The sequence below is a fragment of the Mustela erminea genome, chromosome 1 (genome assembly GCF_009829155.1).
Source record: "Mustela erminea isolate mMusErm1 chromosome 1, mMusErm1.Pri, whole genome shotgun sequence".
In the NCBI taxonomy this organism is placed as follows: Eukaryota; Metazoa; Chordata; class Mammalia; order Carnivora; family Mustelidae; genus Mustela; species Mustela erminea.
Genome location: NC_045614.1, coordinates 154399437 through 154421152, shown reverse-complemented (window position 1 = coordinate 154421152; position 21716 = coordinate 154399437). Strand labels below are relative to the sequence as shown.

General features: G+C 36.3%; 1 protein-coding gene across 3 annotated transcripts in view; it reads right to left on the bottom strand.

The window, feature by feature from the left end:
- The window catches only part of GSK3B (glycogen synthase kinase 3 beta), a 205667-nt gene that overhangs the window by 98803 nt on the left and 85148 nt on the right, over positions 1-21716 (bottom strand). For all 3 annotated transcript variants that reach the window (XM_032347642.1, XM_032347623.1, XM_032347633.1), the window contains exon 3: positions 11172-11255. In XM_032347642.1, the coding sequence (XP_032203533.1) occupies positions 11172-11255 (84 nt within the window). The remainder of the gene's footprint in view (positions 1-11171; positions 11256-21716) is intronic.

Sequence of the window (21716 nt, the reverse complement as noted above, 5' to 3'; positions counted from 1 at the left end):
TAAAAACAAGGTGGTAACTGATATTCAGAATAAAGTCCTAGATTCACATCTTTAAGCAAACAACAGTTATCAAACTTGGTGTTATGACATTTATAAGTCATGAAGAGGTCTTGATAATTCATCTACCTCAAGAATTTTGCATTACCTATGTATTCATTCTTTAGGTCATACTCTCACTGAACATGTCAGTATTTCATCAGCAAAATGTTCATACAGAATGAATATACACAACTTTAAATAATAATTCAATAATTTTAAATAAGAAACAAATGAGTTATTTAGGAAATCTCTCTATTTCAGTAAATAAAATTCTCTGCTGTCAGCTATTTTCAGAAAGGAAGGTGAAAGAGAGAAGGAAAGGAATGAAGAAGAGTTGTATTTAGCTATAACTTTGCGCAGCATTTCTATATGTATACCATCTCTGTACTTGAGATTTCATTTAATTAAAAAAATAACAACAAATAATCCTGTTCATTTAGGGGAGCTGACCTTGATCTAAACAATCACTTAATAACCTACTTCCAACCCCAGCCTCACCTCCACTACTAGCCCCATACTCCTATACTTTATGTACCAGAAATTTCAAAATACTTATATTTCTTCTATACAGACTATGTTGTCTAACCTCACCAAGTCCTTCAAACATCCTGTACATCTACTTTTTTTTTTTTAGATTTATTTATTTGAGGGAGAGAGAACACAAACTGGGGGGATTGGGGCATGGGAGAAGCAGACTCCCCGCCATGCAGGGAGCCTGAAGAGGGGTTTGATCCTGGGACCCCATTTTGATTTGAGCTGAAGGCAGACCCTTAACCTACTGAGCCACCCAGGTGCCTCTGAATATCCTGCACTTCTAAATTAACACACACCTATTTATTTATCTATCTAAAGAGCTCCTCCTTCAAACCCTGAATAAGTATCACTTCTCCTATGTAATTCCTTTGCTGAATTACTTTTCTTTATAGTACTTCTGTTCATATTCCAAATAATGGTTTCTCCATGTGTCATTCTACAGTGTATTTCTTTTCCTGTCCTTTTCAAATTGATTTAGGCAGACGTTATACTTTGTCTTATACCTAAAACACTATATACAGTATCAGTAAACTGAAATGAATTTCAAGAATTCAGAGAGAGTAGATGATTGGAAGAATACAGACTTTATAAATGGAGAGGCTACATTTGAAATTGGCTCCTGTGTTTGGTTACTAACTATTCAACCTTGAGCAAATTCTTTACTTTAAAATTCTAAAATTTAAAACTTATAATAAAATAGTACTATTACCTACCTTGTAGCACCAAGATGACTAAATGAGAAAAATGCATAATGTGCACAGAAAAAAACCACTTATATGTATAAGATTTAACAAAAAATTTAGTGTTTTTAATCATGATTTAAGATATTATATAGTAATCTCTATAGTAATCAAAAGAATATCTCTAAGAATATGAATCTGATAAACCATATATCATTTATTTGGTGTTTTTAAGTATCTATTTTAGTATATGTTTTATAATGTATTAGTACAATGGTACAAATTCATTGTGCTTACTTAAAATTTATTTACTGATGGAGTAAACAAAACAAAAGACAATCAGCATGTGTTCAATTAGTACTTTTCAGTCTATTCCTCTACAATACAAAATGCACCCACTATAGCTGGAAGTCTCAGCTATAGCTGAGTCTCAGCGTAACAGCTTCACTAAGCTGTTCATAAAATGCAGAAAGTAAGTGGGGAGCAGAGCTTCTGGAATGGCAGAGTAGAGAGCATAGAGGATCTCAGCAGAACAAATATTTAACTGGTAAAATGATTAAAAAACAATCATTTGAAGTATCTGGTAATTTTTTTTAAGGGCATACAGCAAATGAAGAAACAAATCTCGGTGAGAACAGCAAGAGTCTGTGGCATTTTAGTGAAGACCTGCTCCCTTACCCTGATAACCTACTTCCATGTCTGGGAAGCTCTACTCGGTAGGTCTACTGGGTAGCTTCCTCTCCTCTCAGCTCTAGTCTGGGGCTATGGTTTCACCCCAGGAGGGCAGGCTGTGTCCCAAGATGCAAAAGATCTATTCCAGTTGGGCAGGGCCAAGAGGATTGTGTTTCCCTTCCCTCATCCAGTCTCCAAAAGTAAGTCAGAAGCTCTACGCCAGGCATAGCAGGCTGCAGACCTGAGGGTCTCACCTTTAACTTGCTTAGTGTAGAGCACCCAATGTTGGGAGTGGCAAGGTGTGAAGAACAGGGGCTGTCACTGCCTATCCTCCATTGCCCACTCATAAAGTGGGGGTGTTACTCTGGAAAAAGTGAGTCTTCACACTGAGTTCTAGCACAGTAAAATAGGGATTCTGTCCAGGGAAAGAGAGGCTAGCTCTGCCTACAGAGACCAATTTTATTCATGACACAGTAGAGAAAATGCCATGCCTATGGGCATTGTCTAAAAGCAATGGAGATCCTTGTGGAGGCTGGGTAGGTCCCTGACAGAAGCAAACAGGCAAGGCACCAGAAGTTGAAGAAAAACAAGAAAAGACACAGCCAAAAAGAGCCTACTTGGCAACAGTCATCTCTGGAGGTCATTAAGGATATAAACAGGTACTAGGTTGTGCAGGATGTGGGAGGAGACGTGAAACATTACCCAGGTTGCACACAGATACATCAACACACAGTAAAAGCATTAATGGCACAAGGGATTTACAAGCAACGTCAAATCAAACACTGAACAATAAGCTACTCTGACCCAAAAGCAACTTCCAAGAAATAAAATCACATTCATCCCTAAGTCAGAAAGAAAGTAAATGCCCAAGGCTGCACCTTCTCAGAGGCAATCAGGGGGGAAATTCTAAACTACTAGTATCTGGTTTGATCTGTGGCAAATAGAGACTCCTTGAACTGAGAAGTGGCACCCAGGTCACTTACACATCCAATGGTAAAGGATAAAAATATAACTAGCTAAGGGAACTCAAAGCACAACCTTGACCAGTAAGTGACTCTAAAAAGATGTCAAATCAAGACTCTTCTCTTAAGAAACTAGAAAAGAACGGGCAAAATAAACTCACAGCGAAATGTAGTATGGAAACAATAAAGAGAACATAACAGAAATAAGTGAATTACAGAATAGAAAAGAAATTAACAACAACAAAAAAAAAACCCAATGAAACCAAAAGTTGATTCATTAAAAAAAAAAATCAAGAAAATTGACAAACCTTTGTAGCACTAGACTGACGAATGTAAAGAAAAAGACTCAAATGGTGAAAATAAGGAATGAAAAAAGGGACATAACAAATGGTCTTATAGAAATAAAAAAAATTAAGAGAAAAGTATGAAAAACTTTTTGTCAATAAGTAAGATAGCTTAGATAAGAAGAACAAAATACCAAAATGGACAAGAGAAAAAATAGAAAATGTAAATATACCTACTGCAAGTAAAGAAACTGAATTAGTAATTTTAAAACTTCCCACAGAAAGTGCCCAGGAACATAGATGGTTTCACTGGAGAAATCTACCAAACTTTCAAAGAAGAATTAATACCAGTTCCTCATAAAAACTTTTAAAAAAATACGTGTGTGTGTGCGCGCGCGCGCATGTGTGCGTATAAAATGATTATACACCATGACCAAATAGGATAAATTTGTTTATCATTTCAGAAACGCCAGTAGGTTTTAGCATTCAAAAAATTAATGTAAATCACTGTAGTAATAGAATAAAGGACAAAAAAAAAACGATCATTTCAAAAGATGGAGAGATAAGGATTATTTGACAAAAGTCAACATTTCATGAAATGCTAAACAAACTAGGAATAAAAGTGATCCCCCTTAAATGACACCTACGAAAAACCCACAGCTAACATCATATTTAAAAAGAAAGACTAGAGGGACGCCTGGGTGGCTCAGTTGGTTAAGCAGCTGCCTTCGGCTCAGGTCATGATCCCAGCGTCCTGGGATCGAGTCCCACGTCGGGCTCCTTGCTCAGCGGGGAGCCTGCTTCTCCCTCTGCCTCTGTCTGCCTGTGCTCTCTCTCTCCCCCCTCTCTCTCTGATAAATAAATAAAATCTTAAAAAAAAAAAAAAAAGACTAGATATTTTTTCCCCTCTAAAATCAAGAACAAAATAAGGATTTCTGCTTTCATCTCTTCTCAACTTTGCCCTGGAGGTTCTAGCTGGGGCGGTGGCAAGAAAAAGAAAATAAAAGGCATCCAAGACATTATATTTTGATAAAAAGGTCAGCTCATCAACTAGATATAACTATTATACATATGTAACGTACCAACAATAGAATTTCAAATATACAAAGCAAAAACTGACAGAATTGAAGAAATAAACAATTCTACAACAGTTGGAGACTTTAATACACACTTTCGATAATGGACAGCACATCTAGATAAAAAGGCAATAAGGAAATAAAAGATCTGAACATTATAAACCAAAAGGATATCTATCAACCTATCTATCTACCTTTACATCCCAAAAGAGAATACACATTATTCTCAAGTGCACATAGAATGTTATCCAAAATGGCCATATATTATGCAACAAAATAACAAATCTCAATGAATTTAAAAGGAATGAAATCATATGAAGTATCTTCCCCTACGTAATAGAATGAAACTAGAAATCAATAACAAAAAGAAAAAAATTACAAATGTGTAAAAATAAGTATCACTCTAAACAACCAAAAGGACAAAGAGAAAATTAAGCAACACCCTCTGGAAAAGAAACATTAGAATACACTTGTGATACATGAAAACAAAAATCCAACATACCACCCTCTGAGTGCTATCTTCACTGCACTCAGTGGGAAATCTAGAGCTGTAAATGCCTGTATTAAGACAGAAGATTTCAAGTCAATAACCTAACTTCACATCCTGAAGAACTCTAAAAGAACAGGAAACTAAACCTAAAGCTAGCTAAAGGAAGGAAATAATATAGACCAGAAACAAATAAAACAGAGACAAACAAACAAACAAACAAACAGAAAACACCTAAGAAAATCGAAAGTTTGCTCTTTGAAAAGCTCAAAAAAACTGACAAACCTTTAGCTAGACTGCCAAAAAAGATACAAAAAACTAACATCAGAACTGAACATGAGGATATTACTACTGACCTTACAGAAATAAAAAGGACCATAGCAGAATACTATGAACGAATGTGTGCCAACAAATTAGCCTAAATGAAATCAGTAAATTCAAGGAAACACACCAAATATTAAACTAACTCAAGACAAAATATAAAAACCTCAACAAACCTATATAAGAAGTAAAGAATGCATCGATCAGTAATCCGAGAACTTCCCAAAAAGTAAAGTCTGAGACCAGACGGTTTCAGTGGTAAATTCTAACAAATCCATAAAGAATTAACAATTCTTCACAAACTCATCCCCAAAAAACCGGAAGAGTTTAAGTGTTTAGTTAATGCCTGGCGTACAGTAAGCATCACACAGTTTTGGCTATTATCACTACTACTACTATTATTGTCCTGAACAAAAGCTATTTATTCTTTTCTAAAAATTCTCCAAAGTAGACACTGTACAACCTCTTTGTTTAGCAATTATTATTGAGATATTTTTAAATGCTATGTGTCTAATACACTGATCCTGCAGAAAAGGACATTCTACACTAAATAGTACAGCATACTATACAGACCCTGGAGAAAGATTGCCGGGAATGGACTCCTAATGTTGCCACTCAGTAGCTGTATGACTCAGGTAGCTTACTTAACTGCAAGTGCCTCAGTTTCTTCTATAAAATGGGGAATAATAACAGTACCCACTCTTCACTGGGTGGCTATAAGGTTTAAGTGAGTTATAAAGTACATGTAAAGTGCTAAGAGCAATATCTGAGGCATAGTAAGTGCAATATATATTTGCAACTATTAAATTATAATTTGCAAAGGAGGAAGTTAATGTTTATTAAGTGTTAATTATATGCCAAGTGCTACGATCAAGCACCTAAACATTATACTTTTTTTCTTACAAAATCCTTACTATACAGATGAGAAGGGGAAAAAGGCTTAGAAAGGTAAATATCTTGCCTAGTCACACTGCTATCAAGTGGCAGAACTGGGATGTAAACCCCGTTACAAAGCCAGAGTTTTTTAATTTTCAGAATAGATTCATCCCTACCCTTTCCTCTCCAGGGCTAGTGACAAACAGGCATAATAAAGCTCAGCACTCTTCTCTTTGATCCCAGAAGCAGTGGTAGAATCCTTTCCTTCTATACACAGCTCTCTACACAGTTACTATCAATAGAGCAAAGTTGGTATGAAGAATGAAATCAATTTGTCATCCTTGCTATTTAAACTGCCTCTCATATAAGTAGAGGGAAAGATTTTTTTTAAGGAAGGCTATTTCTTTATTATTCAAATTACCAATCTATGATTTTACCAATCTAATATTTTACAGGTAAAATATTTTCACATGTAAGGTTACTTACAGAAATTTTTCTAAAAAAAAAAAAAATTCAAATAAAATTTGAGTCTCCTATAAAGACACAATGTGGTTTACATACTATGTCCGTCCTTCAGACTCGTAGGGTTCTACAGAGGTGAGATGCAACTCAGGAAAGAAACGTTAGCTGGTCCCATACCCTAGTTTCAACCAAAGCAACTTTGTTTTCTACCTGTTCTTTTTATAGGATAGGGTTCTTCATAAAATTTTATTTAGGAGCAAAGCAGCCTCTACGATCAAATACCGATAATGAAAAAACACAAATTCACGAAAGTATCATAAGCCTAGACTTATAAAACATTCAAAAATCCCCATTTTTCACAGACCTGTACCCCTGGGGATAAAAATATATGTTTATAAAAAATTAAAAATTAAAAAAAAAATCCCCATTTTTGTCTGGTCAAGGACAGAGTGCTACTTCTTCTGAACTAAATCAGAGTTAGTTAAAGCCCACTGAGTAATCTAAAGTATACTGATTGACTACCTGATGCTCTAGTTACTACAGCAAACACTAATAATCCCAACCAGATGACTATGACTAAGACTAATTAAGTCACACCTCTGTCCTGACTTAATTCCCCCTTCTTTCAGTTACTATGGACAGTCTTCTCCCCAGTTATATGCTAAACAATTGCTAAAGAAAACTAGTCTTTCAAATGGCAGGGTGGAGCAAAATAAAGACAATTTTACCAAAACAGACATAACCTTTCAGTTAAACTGTGGTCAGCGGTGATATCTGCCAAATATTGCAGTAATCCTACTCTAACTTCACCCAAAGCTGAAAAGTGCTTATAGATAAAAATTATGAAGTCCTGGGGTAGCACAGTGGAGGAATACTTAGGGAGTAAATACTATGAGGCAACAAAGAAAGTTTTATGAGATCTTCAAAGTTTATAAGGTTATAAATAATTATTCATGCAACTATACAAATGAAATGAAATAGGAAAGGAAGAAAAGAGGAAAGGAAAGGAAAAGGAAAAAAATGAAAAGAATAGGAAAGGAAAGGACGAGGGAGAGGGGATATTTGAGACCAATAAGGAAAGGAATTTTCCAAAAAGGAAAGGAAAGGAAAGGAGAGAAGAGAAGAGAAGGAGGGAAGGAAGAGAACAGAAGTCAAAAGTCAGGATAGTGAATAAAAATTTTTCTTCTTTAAAATTTTCCAAAAAGGGAGTAATAGAGGCAAAAAAAGAAAGAAAGGAAGACCAAGAAAGAGAATGAAAAAGGCTCAGGACAGATGAGAATCCATACAGACTCAGAAGGATCAGATATTCAAAGAAAGATGGGTAGAAATCCAACAAAAGAGGGGTGAGATTGAAATCCATATAGTAATTAAATGAGAAAGAGACAGAGAGACAGACAGGTATCAGAGTTGAAGAGAGGAAACAAATCTGAGCAGGTGACACAAACCAAGAGAGGGACAGAACCCCAAAGACCGAAAGAGAGAGACCCAGAGCCCAGAGTGAAGGAAGCAGAAACCCAGAAAGTAGACAGAGACAAAAGGAACAGAAGAGACTGAGAAAACGGTAGAGAGGGAGAGATGAGGACAACAATAAGAGAGTTATGAAATGCTTACATATACATCAACCAAGTCTTTCACCCTTATAATCCTGAAACACTGAATTCTTCTCTTTTTCACCCTCACAATTTCTAAAACCGTCTCCCTAATTGCCTGCTCATATCTCCTTTAGGCTTATGTTCTGACCACTGATGTCTTGTCCAGATGTTCCCCTAAGCTCTTTAGCACCCTGAAGAAAAACTCTTCATGGAATATTGAATCCCAGTCTCTTCACAGAGGTTTTTTTTTTATTGTTGTTTTTACTGCTTTGTCCTAGACAAAAGACCTACCCAAAGGCACTGGCTTCCTTGCAGTTTTCCCAAATGAAGATTATTCTCACATTCTATGACCAGAAGGCAGTACTTGGCAAACTGTTGGCTCTTTACTGTCCTGGTCTCAAATATCCCCTCTCCCTCGTCCCAGAACTCCGAAGAGTTCTACCACATGGCTACACAACTCTATCAGCCCAACCTTGTCAATACCCTTTCTCTACTTAGCACCCACCCTCCACTGTCAGCTACCACAACCACCTATGAAATCATACATGTATCTGTCTCATGGGGATTTCTATTTGCATGTCCCAGAGACATCTTGAACTATTATTATTTCTTCCTCCAAACTCTTCTTATATATACACATAGGTAGTACATAATGCTTCTGTTAGAAAAAATGCCTACCCAATATAAAACTGTCATATTCAGAGAGAAATCATCTTTAAAAATCTGTAAGAATTCCCCAAGATATTTAGATCCTTTTCTAAAAGGTAGTTGTAAGTTCACTCTCAGGACTCTTAAGAGTTAGAACTGATAACTACAAACCTGAGTTCTCAACCTGAGAGCAGAACCTCTCTTCTCATTTGGGGCATATTAATTTACTATCTGGTCTCATGAATGATGTTAGCCCTGCCAGAACAATTCAGAAGAATGGGAGTGGAGATCATGAGTAGGACAAGAAGAAATCATCTTTTTGGTGGCTAAAAGATCATGGGAGGTCCTGAACCGGTGTATTTCTGCATATCTTCAGAAAACCTTCCTTTTTTGTTAAGGAAGAAGGATCATTATCTTCAGCACTATATCACAAATTTTCTTTCTTTCTTTTTTTATTTTTTTATTTTTAATGAAGCTATCCAAAACTGAGAGGAACATTTTTTTTTCACTTTGGAAAATTTACAAAGCTCAAGAGAAAGTTTCTGAGATAAATAAAACATTAGAAAGTACATTTCTTTTTTATAACAGAGGTTCAGCGTCCTCCTGGTTAATCTCCCTTAATGACTTCTCAATTGCTCTTTATCTGTAAGACCATTTATGATAATAAGCAGCTCTGAGCAGCAGCAGGGAGGGAAATCCATCCTCTGTGGTATACAGATAACAGTCCACTGTCACTCCGGAGGCAGGATTAAGTGAGGGTGAGGGCAGACTGTGAACAAGGCTTTCACCAGACCAAAACAAGATAGGTCAAGCTTGTGATGCTGCCACAAATAGAGCCTTATGTTTACAAGTTTGACATTCTTCCTTTTTCTGCTCTTTATTTTCATAAGCATTAAATGACTTAATATTTGTAAAATACTAAACACAGTGTCTGCTGTATAGGGAAAGCTATATAAATGAAGTAATCATGAGAAAATGTTTAGGGCTTTGTAAGGAGTCCTTTGCAAACCAATCTCCATGTAATCTAGTGGTTCATGGAACAAATAATTTTGACCTTTACTTTCCTCCCTGGGGTATTATAATGTCTAGCATCTAATAACAAAAGTCATGAGGATGCAAAATTCCATTAAAAGAGTGCTGTGAACATAACAGATGGTCCATAATTTTATTTGGAAAGGGACAGGAAAAAGTAAAGATGTCAGAATAGATAAGATTAAAGACATAACAGGCAGTTTGCTAGGTTTAAAAAAAAAAAAAAAGGTAGCATGAACCTCGTAACTGGCTTTAGAAACAAAAGGGCTCAAATACTTACAAGGGCTTACCCTCCCTAATATAAGCACCTGAGAAACAACAGTCGCTAAGGAGACAATTTGCTAATTATGGTTGCTAAAACATTAGCTATGACTGACACAAACACATTCAAATATTTAACATTTATGTATCCACAGGAGGTATATCACAATTATAGCTTAACACAAAGGAACATTCCCATATTACAGGCTTTGACATGAAAAAAATAACTTCTAAGGAAATAATCTAAATAAAACTTAATGGAAAATGGTTAAACACTGGTACACTAGGAAATAGTTATATGAAGTAAAAAAAAAATACTGTGCTTAGAAATCAAGAGGAATTACAGATCTAGGAACTTTAGACAGTATATACCAGAAATCTGAGGTCCAAAATATCAACTGGTCTTCTCCAAAGTCATATATGTTTAGCCAAAAAGATTAAGTAGTTTATTATTTGCCCTGCCCTCACACCCCAAACCAGTGAAGTAGAAAGTAAGGAAAATATTGAACCTGGGAAGAAGAGAGAGTGAACAGGCAGAATTAAGCAAGTAAAACAGAAGAAACTGATTTTCTGTGCTTCCAAACTCTAGTAAGCACAATGATGTTAGTTATAGTTAATGTCATCATATGAACAGAAAGACCAAAAGGGCCAGGGATGCACAGCACAAAGTCTCCTTTAATTATCCTTTGCTTTCACAAAATTAAATGTGATCATAAATAGTGGCCACTTACAACAAGCTTTGTAATATTACACCTTCCTAACTTTTTCCCTCATCAAAGATAGGTTAAACTTGCCTCCCAGTGTTTAAGTCTCATTCTAGTCCTACCAAAGTCTTCCTGTTTTCCCTTTTCCTCCAAAACTTCCACTTAAAATGACATAATTTTCCCTCTCTAATAAACAGGTGGAACTATCATGGGGCTTCAGAAGCACCTAAGGAACACAGAAAGTTTAAGATATATATACATATATATAAAGATCTAAAGACAAATATTCAAAAAAGAAAATTCTTAAAAATTCATTCCCTTTTCAATTTCATAACTAATTTCTGATATGACTAATGATATTCAATGATTGTATCTTAAGTTCAGAATCACTAGGGCCTGTGTTTTAGAATTCTTCCATTCAATTAGCAAAACTGTTCTGCTAGTTGGGCTAGGGTAGGAGATATAGTAGAGAACGATGACTAATTTTAGAAAAATAACAAGTCTATCATAATATTCAGTACACACTTTCTGCAAGACCTACCTTCTCACCACTTGAGTAGAAGAAATAACGCAATCGGACTATGTTACAGTGATCTAGCTTTCTCATGATTTGGAGCTCTCGGTTCTGAAAAGGAAACACATGAAAATATTTTTTAAAGGATAAATAATATTAACCATATTGACTAAGATTCGAAGAACTCATAACATTAAATACTACAAAGAGAAGGCTATGGATATGTTACTAAAAAGTATGGTCTAGGGGGTGGGGGCCTGGACAAAGTAGGTGAAGGGGAATGAGAGGTACAAACTGCCCACTGTAAAATAAATTAAGTCATGGGGATGAAAAGTAGGGCATAAGGAATATAGTCTATAATACAGTAATACACTTATCATGGTGAGAATTTCATAACCACTGAAGCACTACATTGCACACCTAAACTTAATATTATATGCCAGCTATACTTCAGTTAAAATTTTTTAAAAGTAAAAAGATAACAAATTTTAAACAAAATAAAAAATATGGTCTATAGACCAATGCTGACCTGCAACCTGTTTTTCACTAGTCTATGTTATTAGTCTACTACTTTCTACTACTTTGAAATAAGACAAACACAGAAATGAGAATAAGTGCTTAGAATGTTTTACAGAAATTTGATATAATAATTTCATATCTGTGAATCTTATAATAAAGATTGGGGCCTATACTCGGTATTTTTTTTAATTCCACTTTTCTAGTAACTGTTTGTACTGTATTTTACAAAAACATCAGTCTTTGATGAACTGGAAATTTTAAAAATTAGTATTTCACCACTAATAACTTGAGAAGCAGTGTGTACAGGATGTTAAGAGATAGATGGAATAAGCTACCACACTGTACTCTTCTGCAACTATAATAAAAATCAAACTTCTCACTAAACAAGTGAATTTGGGTGCAAAGAGCTCTTACAAGCCCTACTATCTTCCAAAATACAGTTAAAAAAATAAATAAATAAAATCCGAGAGCCAAAAGAAGGGCTAGTTGCAAATTTAAAATATGCATGCTAGAAATTGTACAGTCCTGATAAATTTATAGACCACACAAATAATTTTTTCCTTTGGGGAATTTCAAAGTTATGTTCATTCTTCATGAAAAGAAAGCATTAAATATGATGCCTTTCTTTGCAGTAATAAATGTGAAGAGTATATATTAACAAAGAAGATAAATTCCAAAAATATATTTGGCTATCAGAAGTCTAATAAATAAAGGCCAAATTATATAACACAGAGAAAATATTACAAAGTACTGGCTATATGCACAGGAAATATAAAATTAAAATTTTGGGAGAGCTAAAAAACATACAGTTATATACCTGGGAATCTGGAAGGAAAAATGCTTTATGTTAGAAAAAGAAGCTCCCCCTCCCAAAAAAAGAGGGGATGGGGATTGCACAGCAGATGAGGGGCTTAATAAGCAGAACTGTCCTACAGCACAGTAGTTTCCAGTTCTTAGAAGATGATAACAGAAATATGCAAATGTTTATCCTCCTCTAGAAACTTCCAACTGGCTCTACAGTTGAGCTAGCATGTCATCTCAGGAAAATTGGAAACTAGCCCTTTAAATTGGCTGTGAGAGCTGGGTTCATGTACAGTGATACTTGAAATTCTTTTATAGGTGAACCTGTGTGGCTCAGTTGGTTAAGCAGTTGATTCTTGATATCAGCTCAGGTCACAATCTCAGAGTCCTGGGATGGAGCCCCATGTCAGGGTCCACACTCAGTGGGGAAGCTACCTAAGGATTCTCTCTCTCCCTCACCCCTTCCCTCCACTTGTGCTCTCTTTCAAATAAACAAATAGATCTTTTTTAAAAAATAAGAAAAAATATATTTTATAGAACATCAATCTTTCATCCCATTACTTGTTATAAAATGTCTATAGCTGAAGCAATAAACAAAACAACTCAGTATAGTATAATTGCTTTAATAAAGATAACGGAAGTCACATTCTAAGTTTTAACTGTGACAGAGAACACAAACTTCACCAATTTAAAAACTGGGTCTGTTTGCATTTTAAACAGATGCTGAGTTGGAAAGTAGATCTATACTTTGCCAGTTCACATCTATATAGCTAGTTTTGTGGAATAACTGCTAGTAAGCTAAGACTATCAAGATATTAAGATTAAGATGGCTTTTAAGATTGTTTTTCAACATAGCCAACTATGTTAAAATAAGCCATTTTCCAGACTCACTAACCAAGTTATAAAAGAGAACTATTAAATTCTCAGATAACAGAAACTGTGTAAGTTTATGCATACCATCTTTTACCAGAAAGAATGCATAAGTGAAGCAAATACATGGACCTAAATAATCATCCACCCTTAGTCTTTTGATATATTCTATTTCTTCTTAAAGTCTTAAGTTTTCTCATCTTCAAATTCCCTAAAAGGTCTAAAATATAAATTTCATAGAGCAACATTTGTAAGTATTAATCATATCAACACTGGGCAAACAAAGTTAATGCCTGAATGCATTTAAATATACAACTATCACAAGCCTAGCCATTACTACTTAGTCATTCTTTATTAATTCACTAATGACATACTAATTCTACACAAAACACTTTTATACTACAAATACTGGGCACCTATACTATGCCAGGCATTTTTCGTAATGTTAAGGATATTGGCTGTGAACAAGACCAAGCTCCTACCTTCATGAAACTTACAGTCTATGGAGAAGAGTGAGGAAAAAGGAATATATTTTCATATAGCTTAAGGAGACAGAGCATGATATAGACAAGGAGCTGTATTTTGGATAGGGAAGTCAGAACACACCTCATAAAGCGGTAAGATCTGAACACAAACCTGAATGATATTAACCATGTGAAGATATGTGAGAGGAGCACTGTAGTTTATAGGAACCTCCAAATGTAAACAGAGGTGGATAGGTAATATCAAGAAATAGCTAGAAGAATAATGTGATTGAGTAAAGGAAGAGAAATTCAGAGACGGTAGGCAGGGGGTATGTCTATAAACTCTTTTAATCACAGTAAGAAACCGAGTTTCATATTAAATGTAAAGGAAAGCCAAAGTCATTTTGATCAGGAAAATGACATAATCTGTTTACCCTTTTTTAAAAAAGATTTTTATTTATTTATTTGACAGACAAATCACAAGTAGGCAGAGAGGCAGGCAGAGAGAGAGAGAGGAGGAAGCAGGCTCCCCACTGAGCAGAGAGCCCGATGCGGGACTCGTTCCCAGGACCCTGGGATCACGACCTGAGCCGAAGGCAGAGGCTTTAATACACTGAGACACCCAGGTGCCCCTGACTTACCCTTTTTAAAGGATCATTCTAAAAACTGAAGAGAATAAATTTGATGGAGAAAGTGGTTCAAGAGTTCTGTTTTCCATCTATTAAGTTTGAAATGTTTACTGGCCATCCAAGTGAAAATACTGTGAGGCTCAAGGAAGGAGAAGTTGAAGCCAGAAATATGCATCTAGGAGTCATCTTCAAAAAGGGAACTTAAGGTTAACATGGGTGGCTCAGTCATTAAGCGTCTGCCTTCAGCTTGGGTCATGATCCCAGGGTCCTGGGATTGAGCCCTGCATCAGGTTCCCTACTCAGTGGAAAGCCTACTTCTCCAGCTTCCACTCCCTCTGCTAGTGCTCCCTCTCTCGCTGTCTCTCTCTCTGTCAAATAAATAAATAAAATCTTTTTTTAAAAGGGGGGGGGCTTAAAGCAAGGGAACCCAATGGTATCACCTAGGGAAGATATTTAGATCAGAATACATAAATAAATATTCAGAGGTATGAGAAGGAGCAGATCACATGGAGAAGTAATGAAGTAGGACGAAAAAAAGGAGAGAATGTTATCTTTCAAGCAAAGTAAAAAACGTTTTCAGAAACCCACTGAGAATATCATTCTTAATGGAGAAAAACTGAGAGCTTTTCTGCTAAGGTCAGGAACACAGCAGGGATGTCCGTTATCACCACTGCTATTCAACATAGTACTAGAAGTCCTAGCCTCGGCAATCAGACAATAAAAAGAAATTAAAGGCATCCAAATCAGCAAAGAAGTCAAACTATCACTCTTTGCAGATGATATGATACTATATGTGGAAAACCCAAAGACTCCACTCCAAATCTACTAGAATTTATACAGGAATTCAGTAAAGTGTCAGGATATAAAATCAATTCACAGAAATCAGTTGCATTTCTGTACACCAATAACAGGACAGAAGAAAGAAAAATTAAGGAGTCAATCCCATTTACAATTGCACCCAAAACCATAAGATATCTAGGAATAAACCTAACCAAAGAGGCAAAGAATTTATACTCAGAAAACTATAAAGTACTCATGAAAGAAATTGAGGAAGACACAAAGAAATGGAAATCATGTTCCATGCTCATGGATTGGAAGAACAAATATTATGAAAATGTTTATGCTACCTAAAGCAATTTAAACATTTAATGTAATCCCTATCAAAATCCCATCCATTTTTTTCAAAGAAATAGAACAAATAACCTAAAATTTATATGGAACCAGAAAAGACCTCGAATAGCCAGAGGAATACTGAAAAAGAAAGTCAAAGTTGGTGGCATCGCAATTCTAGACTTCAATCTCTATTACAAAGCTGTCATCATCAAGACAGCATGGTACTGGCACAAAAACAGACACACAGATCAGTGGAACAAAATAGAGAGCCCAGAAAGACCCTGAACTCTACGGTCAACTAATCTTCGACAAAGCAGGAAACAATGTCCAATGGAAAAAAGACAGCCTCTTCAACAAATGGTGTTGGGAAAATTGGACAGCCACATGCAGAAAAATGAAACTGGACCATTTCCTTACACCACACACGAAAATAGACTCAAAATGGATGAAGGACCTCAATGTGAGGAAAGGAATCCATCAAAATCCTTGAGGAGAACACAGGCAGCAACCTCTTCGACCTCGGCCGCAGCAACTTCTTCCTAGGAACACCACCAAAGGCAAGGGAAACAAGGGCAAAAATGAACTATTGGGACTTTATCCAGATCAAAAGCTTTTGCACAGAAAAGGAAACAGTTAACAAAACCAAAAGACAACAGACATATGACATATCAGATAAAGGGCTAGTATCCAAAATCTATAAAGAACTTATCAAACTCAACACCCAAAGAACAAATAATCCAATCAAGAAATGGGCAGAGAACATGAACAAACATTTCTGCAAAGAAGACATCCAGATGGCCAACAGACACATGAAAAAGTGCTCCATATCACTCGGCATCAGGGAAATACAAATCAAAACCACAATGAGATACTACCTCACAGCAGTCAGAATGGCTAAAATTAACAAGTCAGGAAATGACAGATGCTGGCGAGGATGCAGAGAAAGGGGAACCCTCCTACACTGTTGGTGGGAATGCAAGCTGGTGCAACCACTCTGGAAAACAGCATGGAGGTTCCTCAAAAAGTTGAAAATAGAGATACCGTATGACCCAGCAATCGCACTACTGGGTATTTACCCTAAAGATACAAACGTAGTGATCCGAAGGGGCACATGCACCTGAATGTTTATAGCAGCAATGTCCACAATAGCCAAACTATGGAAAGAACCTAGATGTCCATCAACAGATGAATGGATAAAGAAGAGGTGATACACACACACACACACACACACACACACGCACACACACACACACACAATGGAATACTATGCAGCCATCAAAAGAAATGAAATCTTGCCATTTGCAACGACGTGGATAGAACTAGAGGGTATTATGCCCAGCAAAATAAATCAGAGAAAGACATTTATCATATGATCTCCCTGATATGAGGAAGTTGAGATGCAATGTGGGAGGTTTGGGGGGGTGGGAAAAGCATAAATGAAACAAGATGGGATCAGGAGGGAGACAAACCGTAAGAGACTCTTAAAGTCACGAAACAAACTGAGGGTTGCCGGGGGTAGGGGGTTGGGAGAGGGTGGTGGGGTTACGGACATTGGGGAGGGTTATGTGCTACGGTGAGTGCTGTTAAGTGTGTAAACCTGGCGATTCACAAACCTGTACCCCTGGGGATAAAAATATATGTTTATAAAAAATAAAAAATTTTAAAAAAAGTTATTGGTAAACTAAATTCTTATTTACCATTCCCATCTAAAAAAATAAAGTAACTGCTCAAGACAGAATAAATACCACACCCATGTAAGAAAACTTGAAAGCCACATTTAAAGGAAAAATTATACTTTTAGTTTAAGCAATAGTCATTAACATATATCATCTTTTTAAAAAGATTTATTTATTTGACAGATTTTATTTATTTATTTGATAAGTAGGCAGAGAGGCAGGTAGAAGAGAGAGAGGGAAGCAGACTCCCTGCTGAGCAGAGACCCCCCCCCCATGCGGTGCTTGATCCCAGGACCCTGAAACCATGACCTGAGCTGAAGGCAGAGGCTTAACCCAATGAGCCACCTAGGTGCCCCTATCATCTTCTAAACAGACAGAGGTTATGTTCATTTTGACATTATTTGACACATCACACTTCAAAAGAAGAGGAAAACAAAAACAAAAACTTCCAGAAGCTAAAAAGCATTGAGTCAAGGGATTCCCAAAAGGGTACTTAACGCACCTTTATATAAAGTTCATTAAAGGAAAAGCTAACTTAAAGGTGAGTTAACAACCAGCAAGTAATAATACTGTGGACATATGGTAGGCAGCCTATGGCTATCATCATCTTTTCTTCTTCACTGAATTTCATTCTGTTGGATCTCTCCTACCATAGAAAGCTCCACTTTCATAAAATCTAGTAAAATGCCATTTACTTCAAACGTTTTGGCTCAAAGAATAACTCTTGGTTTTGGCTTGGGTCATTATCTCAGGGTCATAAGATCAAGCCTCAGTAAGGGCTCACACTCAGCAGAGTCTGCTTAAGGTTCTCTCCCTCCCCGACACTCTCTATTCGTGCGCACGCGCTCGCTCTCTAAATAAAAAAATAAAATCTTTAAAAAAAAAAAAAAAAGGATCATCCAGAGTTCCATCACCCAACATTTGTAATCACATTAGGACTGAAAAATTGTTTAATCCCTCTCTAAATCTTTGATTACATAGTAAATTTGGACCCTGCAATTGGCTAAAATATCTCAAAATAACTCCACGTATACAATAATTATTTTGAAGGCAACTATGTGTCAGACCCAGGACTCTGAGTGTATACAAATTCATAGTCTTTAAATATTTCATATTCTAATGGGTAAGCCAATCCAACAATTACAACACAAGTGAGAACTCTAGCTCACTTGGAAAGGGCTACAGGTAAATGGGGATTGGACCTAAGAAAAATTTGCTTATTAGTACCTTGAAAAATCCTGGAAAGGGGCGGTGGAAAGTCTAAGAAGTCTGAATACTACAAGTCATAAAGAGCCACTGATCTGCTCTAAGCAAGAGATTTGTTTTGGGAAGATCACTGGTTCTGAAAAAAAAATATATTTTTAAGGAAGAGAAGATAAATTAAACTAGGAGCTGCACTGAGGTAGAAAAAGTAAGGACAGATGCAAGAGAATGAGAGATTAACTGAGAGGCAGATCAACAGTTATTTCATCACCTGCTGCTATAGGTTTGGTTAACTGAAAGGAGGGGGAGGGATAACCATCAAGCTTCTGACTCATGTGACTATTAACATGACAGCAGAGTTCACTGGCCTAGGAAGCTGTTTTGGAAGAAGAAAGGAATGAGTTCAGTTTGGGACATGTTTACTGAAATGGCTGAAGGACACAGTTGGAAAAGTCCAGAAAGCAATATGATACGATCATCCTATCCTCTAGCAAGAGGTCTAGATGGTTCTTGAAACCATGGGAATAGATAAAATTGCCTGTAAATTACGAAAAAGAAGTAGCCAGAGTCTCCAGCAGCAGAGAAGTCTATAAAGGACACTAATAAACTGGTCAGGTAGTATAATCTGGACCGTGCTGTCACAAAAGCCCCAAGACAGGTAAGACATTCTCAAGACAATCCGGAAGAATATCAACATATAGGCAAACAGATGAAAAAGAATCATACAAGAGAAACTGAGAATGAGCCAGTATGAAAAAGATGAGTCACTAAAATAATAATCTAGCATAAAGGTCAACAAACATTTTCTATAAAGGGCCAGATTATAACTACTTTGGCTTGCAGGCCATAGTCTCTGTGCAATTACTTAACCCTACAGTTATTGTGCAAAAGCTGTCAACAAAATATGCCTATGTTCCAGTAAAACTTTATTTACAAAAACAGGCAACAGGTGCACAGTGTGCAATCTCCTGCTCTAGAAGCCAAGGACAGAAAGTTCCTTATATATTCAATCTCTTTCGCACTTACTATATACACTGATATATTAAAATATTTATTTCTTACATATATCATATACAGAGTGGACTTTCTAATATCAACTATGTACTGGAAATACACAATATCATTTTTCTTTTACATTACTGTAATTAGATAGTATATAAATAAAAACTTAAATTGTGAATTATAGATATAAAATACATACTGCTCAGGCAAGCTTAAAATTTTCTACAAAGAAATCCCAAATTTATAGAAATAATAAACAGGATTCATGCATGCAAATTTTCCCCATCAGTCCCACAAACAACTTGCTCAGCACAGAAAGGGAAAAGGAATGGGAAACAACAGAAATGATGCCTGAGAGCTTAAAGGACTTCTATTCACAGCCAGCTAATATGGAGTGATGTAAATATAAAAATGAGGGTTCTTAAAGGCTCAGTTTTCAAAGGCCTGAGTATGTAAGTCAAATCTAACCTAAATGCAACACTGCTTCAACCCTGTATCATTGAAATATTATTATTAGCATAACAGAGATGGTGCCAATAACTACAGGATTAATAAAAATCAAGAGCCAGGTACCCTGCTAAGAGCTTTATCTTCCTAACCTCATTTAATCCTCTCCATAAACCATTTAAGTAGGCAACAGTATCAATCCCCACTTAGAAAGGGGGTGAAGGCATAGTGAGGTTAAGAAATGTGAGGTCAAAGAGCAGGGACAAGATTTAAACCAGATGTGTCAGATTCCTAAGCCCATAATCTTAACTATCACAACAAGATGTAACTCAATTACATCAATTTCATTCATTACTATATGCTTGAGGAATACAGTGACAATAAAGCAGGACTTCTGTACTGAAACCACTTACAATTCAAAATAAGACAAGTACACAAGTATCAAATAATGATACCACATAACAGAAAATGTTACGTGCTTTTAGAGGTATCCAAAAAAAAAGAAAAGAATGTGGGGGGCACCTGGGTGGCTCAGTCGGTTAAGCGGCTGCCTTCAGCTCAGGTCATGATCCCAGCGTCCTGAGATCAAGAAATGCATCTAGCTCCCTGCTCACTGGGGAACCTGCTTCTCCCAGTCTCTCTGCTGCTACCCTTCTTGTACTCTCTCTCTCTGTCAAATAATTAAAAAAAAAAAAATCTTTAAAAAAATGATGTGAGAGTTTTGAAAAGATAAAGAACATTTCTTCATTATATTTAAAAAGGTTTTTCATGAAAGTGTACACAGTAAGTTGCATATTAACTAGCAACTCCTCCCTGGGACCATTAGCTTTTCTGAATACATGAACAAAAACTCAAAAACAAACAAACAAACAAACAAAAAACAAACAAACAAACAAAAAAACAAAAACCCTCTTCCTCGCTAAGAAGAAACTAGAAAGGAGACATATCATCCTATATACCACCAGAATACAACCCAACTAAAAATTCAGGCTACTATAGGGATTGTGCCTATATGCTATAAATTATGATTTCCACATAAAGAGATCATCAGTTGGTCACTCTTTGAAATGCTTTCTCAAAAAAAAAAAAAAAAAAAAAGAAAGAAAGAAAGAAGAGAAAAGAAAGGAAAAGAAAAAGAAATGAAATGAAATGCTTTCTCCACAATTTTTCCTTCCTCCCTGGCTAAATTCACTGTTTCTTTTACTAATTCTTTCTAATCTCTCTATTTTCTAAATAACGGAATAGACAGAACTTGGGGTCTCACCTCTTTTCAACTATCTCTATGATCTCTTCCAGTCTCAGGACTTTAAAGGCTGATGACTCCCAGTTTTATATCCCCAGACTAGACCTCTCCTGTGTACTCCACAATCTTTCAGTCAACTAACTACATGTCAGTTCTTCTTCTTTTTTTTTTTTTTTTAAGATTTTATTTATTAATTTGACAGACAGAGATCACGAGGAGGCAGAGAGGCGGGCAGAGAGAGAGGGGAGGGGTAAGCAGGCTCCCTGCTGAGCAGAGAACACGATGTGGGACTCGATCCCAGGACCCTGGGATCATGACCTGAGCTGAAGGCAGAGGCTTTAACCCACTGAGCCACCCAGGCACCCCATGTCAGTTTTTCTAACATACATCTCAATTTGACATGTCATGAGCTAAACTCCTGATCTTCCTTAAACCTGCTCCACTCATATCCTATATCTCAATTATTGATCATTCGACTCTTCCAACTGTACAGGTCAAAAATTTTGAAATCTTGAATCTTCTTTCTCCAACCTCACATTCAATCTGTCAAGAAATACCACTGGTTCCACCTTCAAAATATATCCAAAGGTCACATGGCTGGCTCC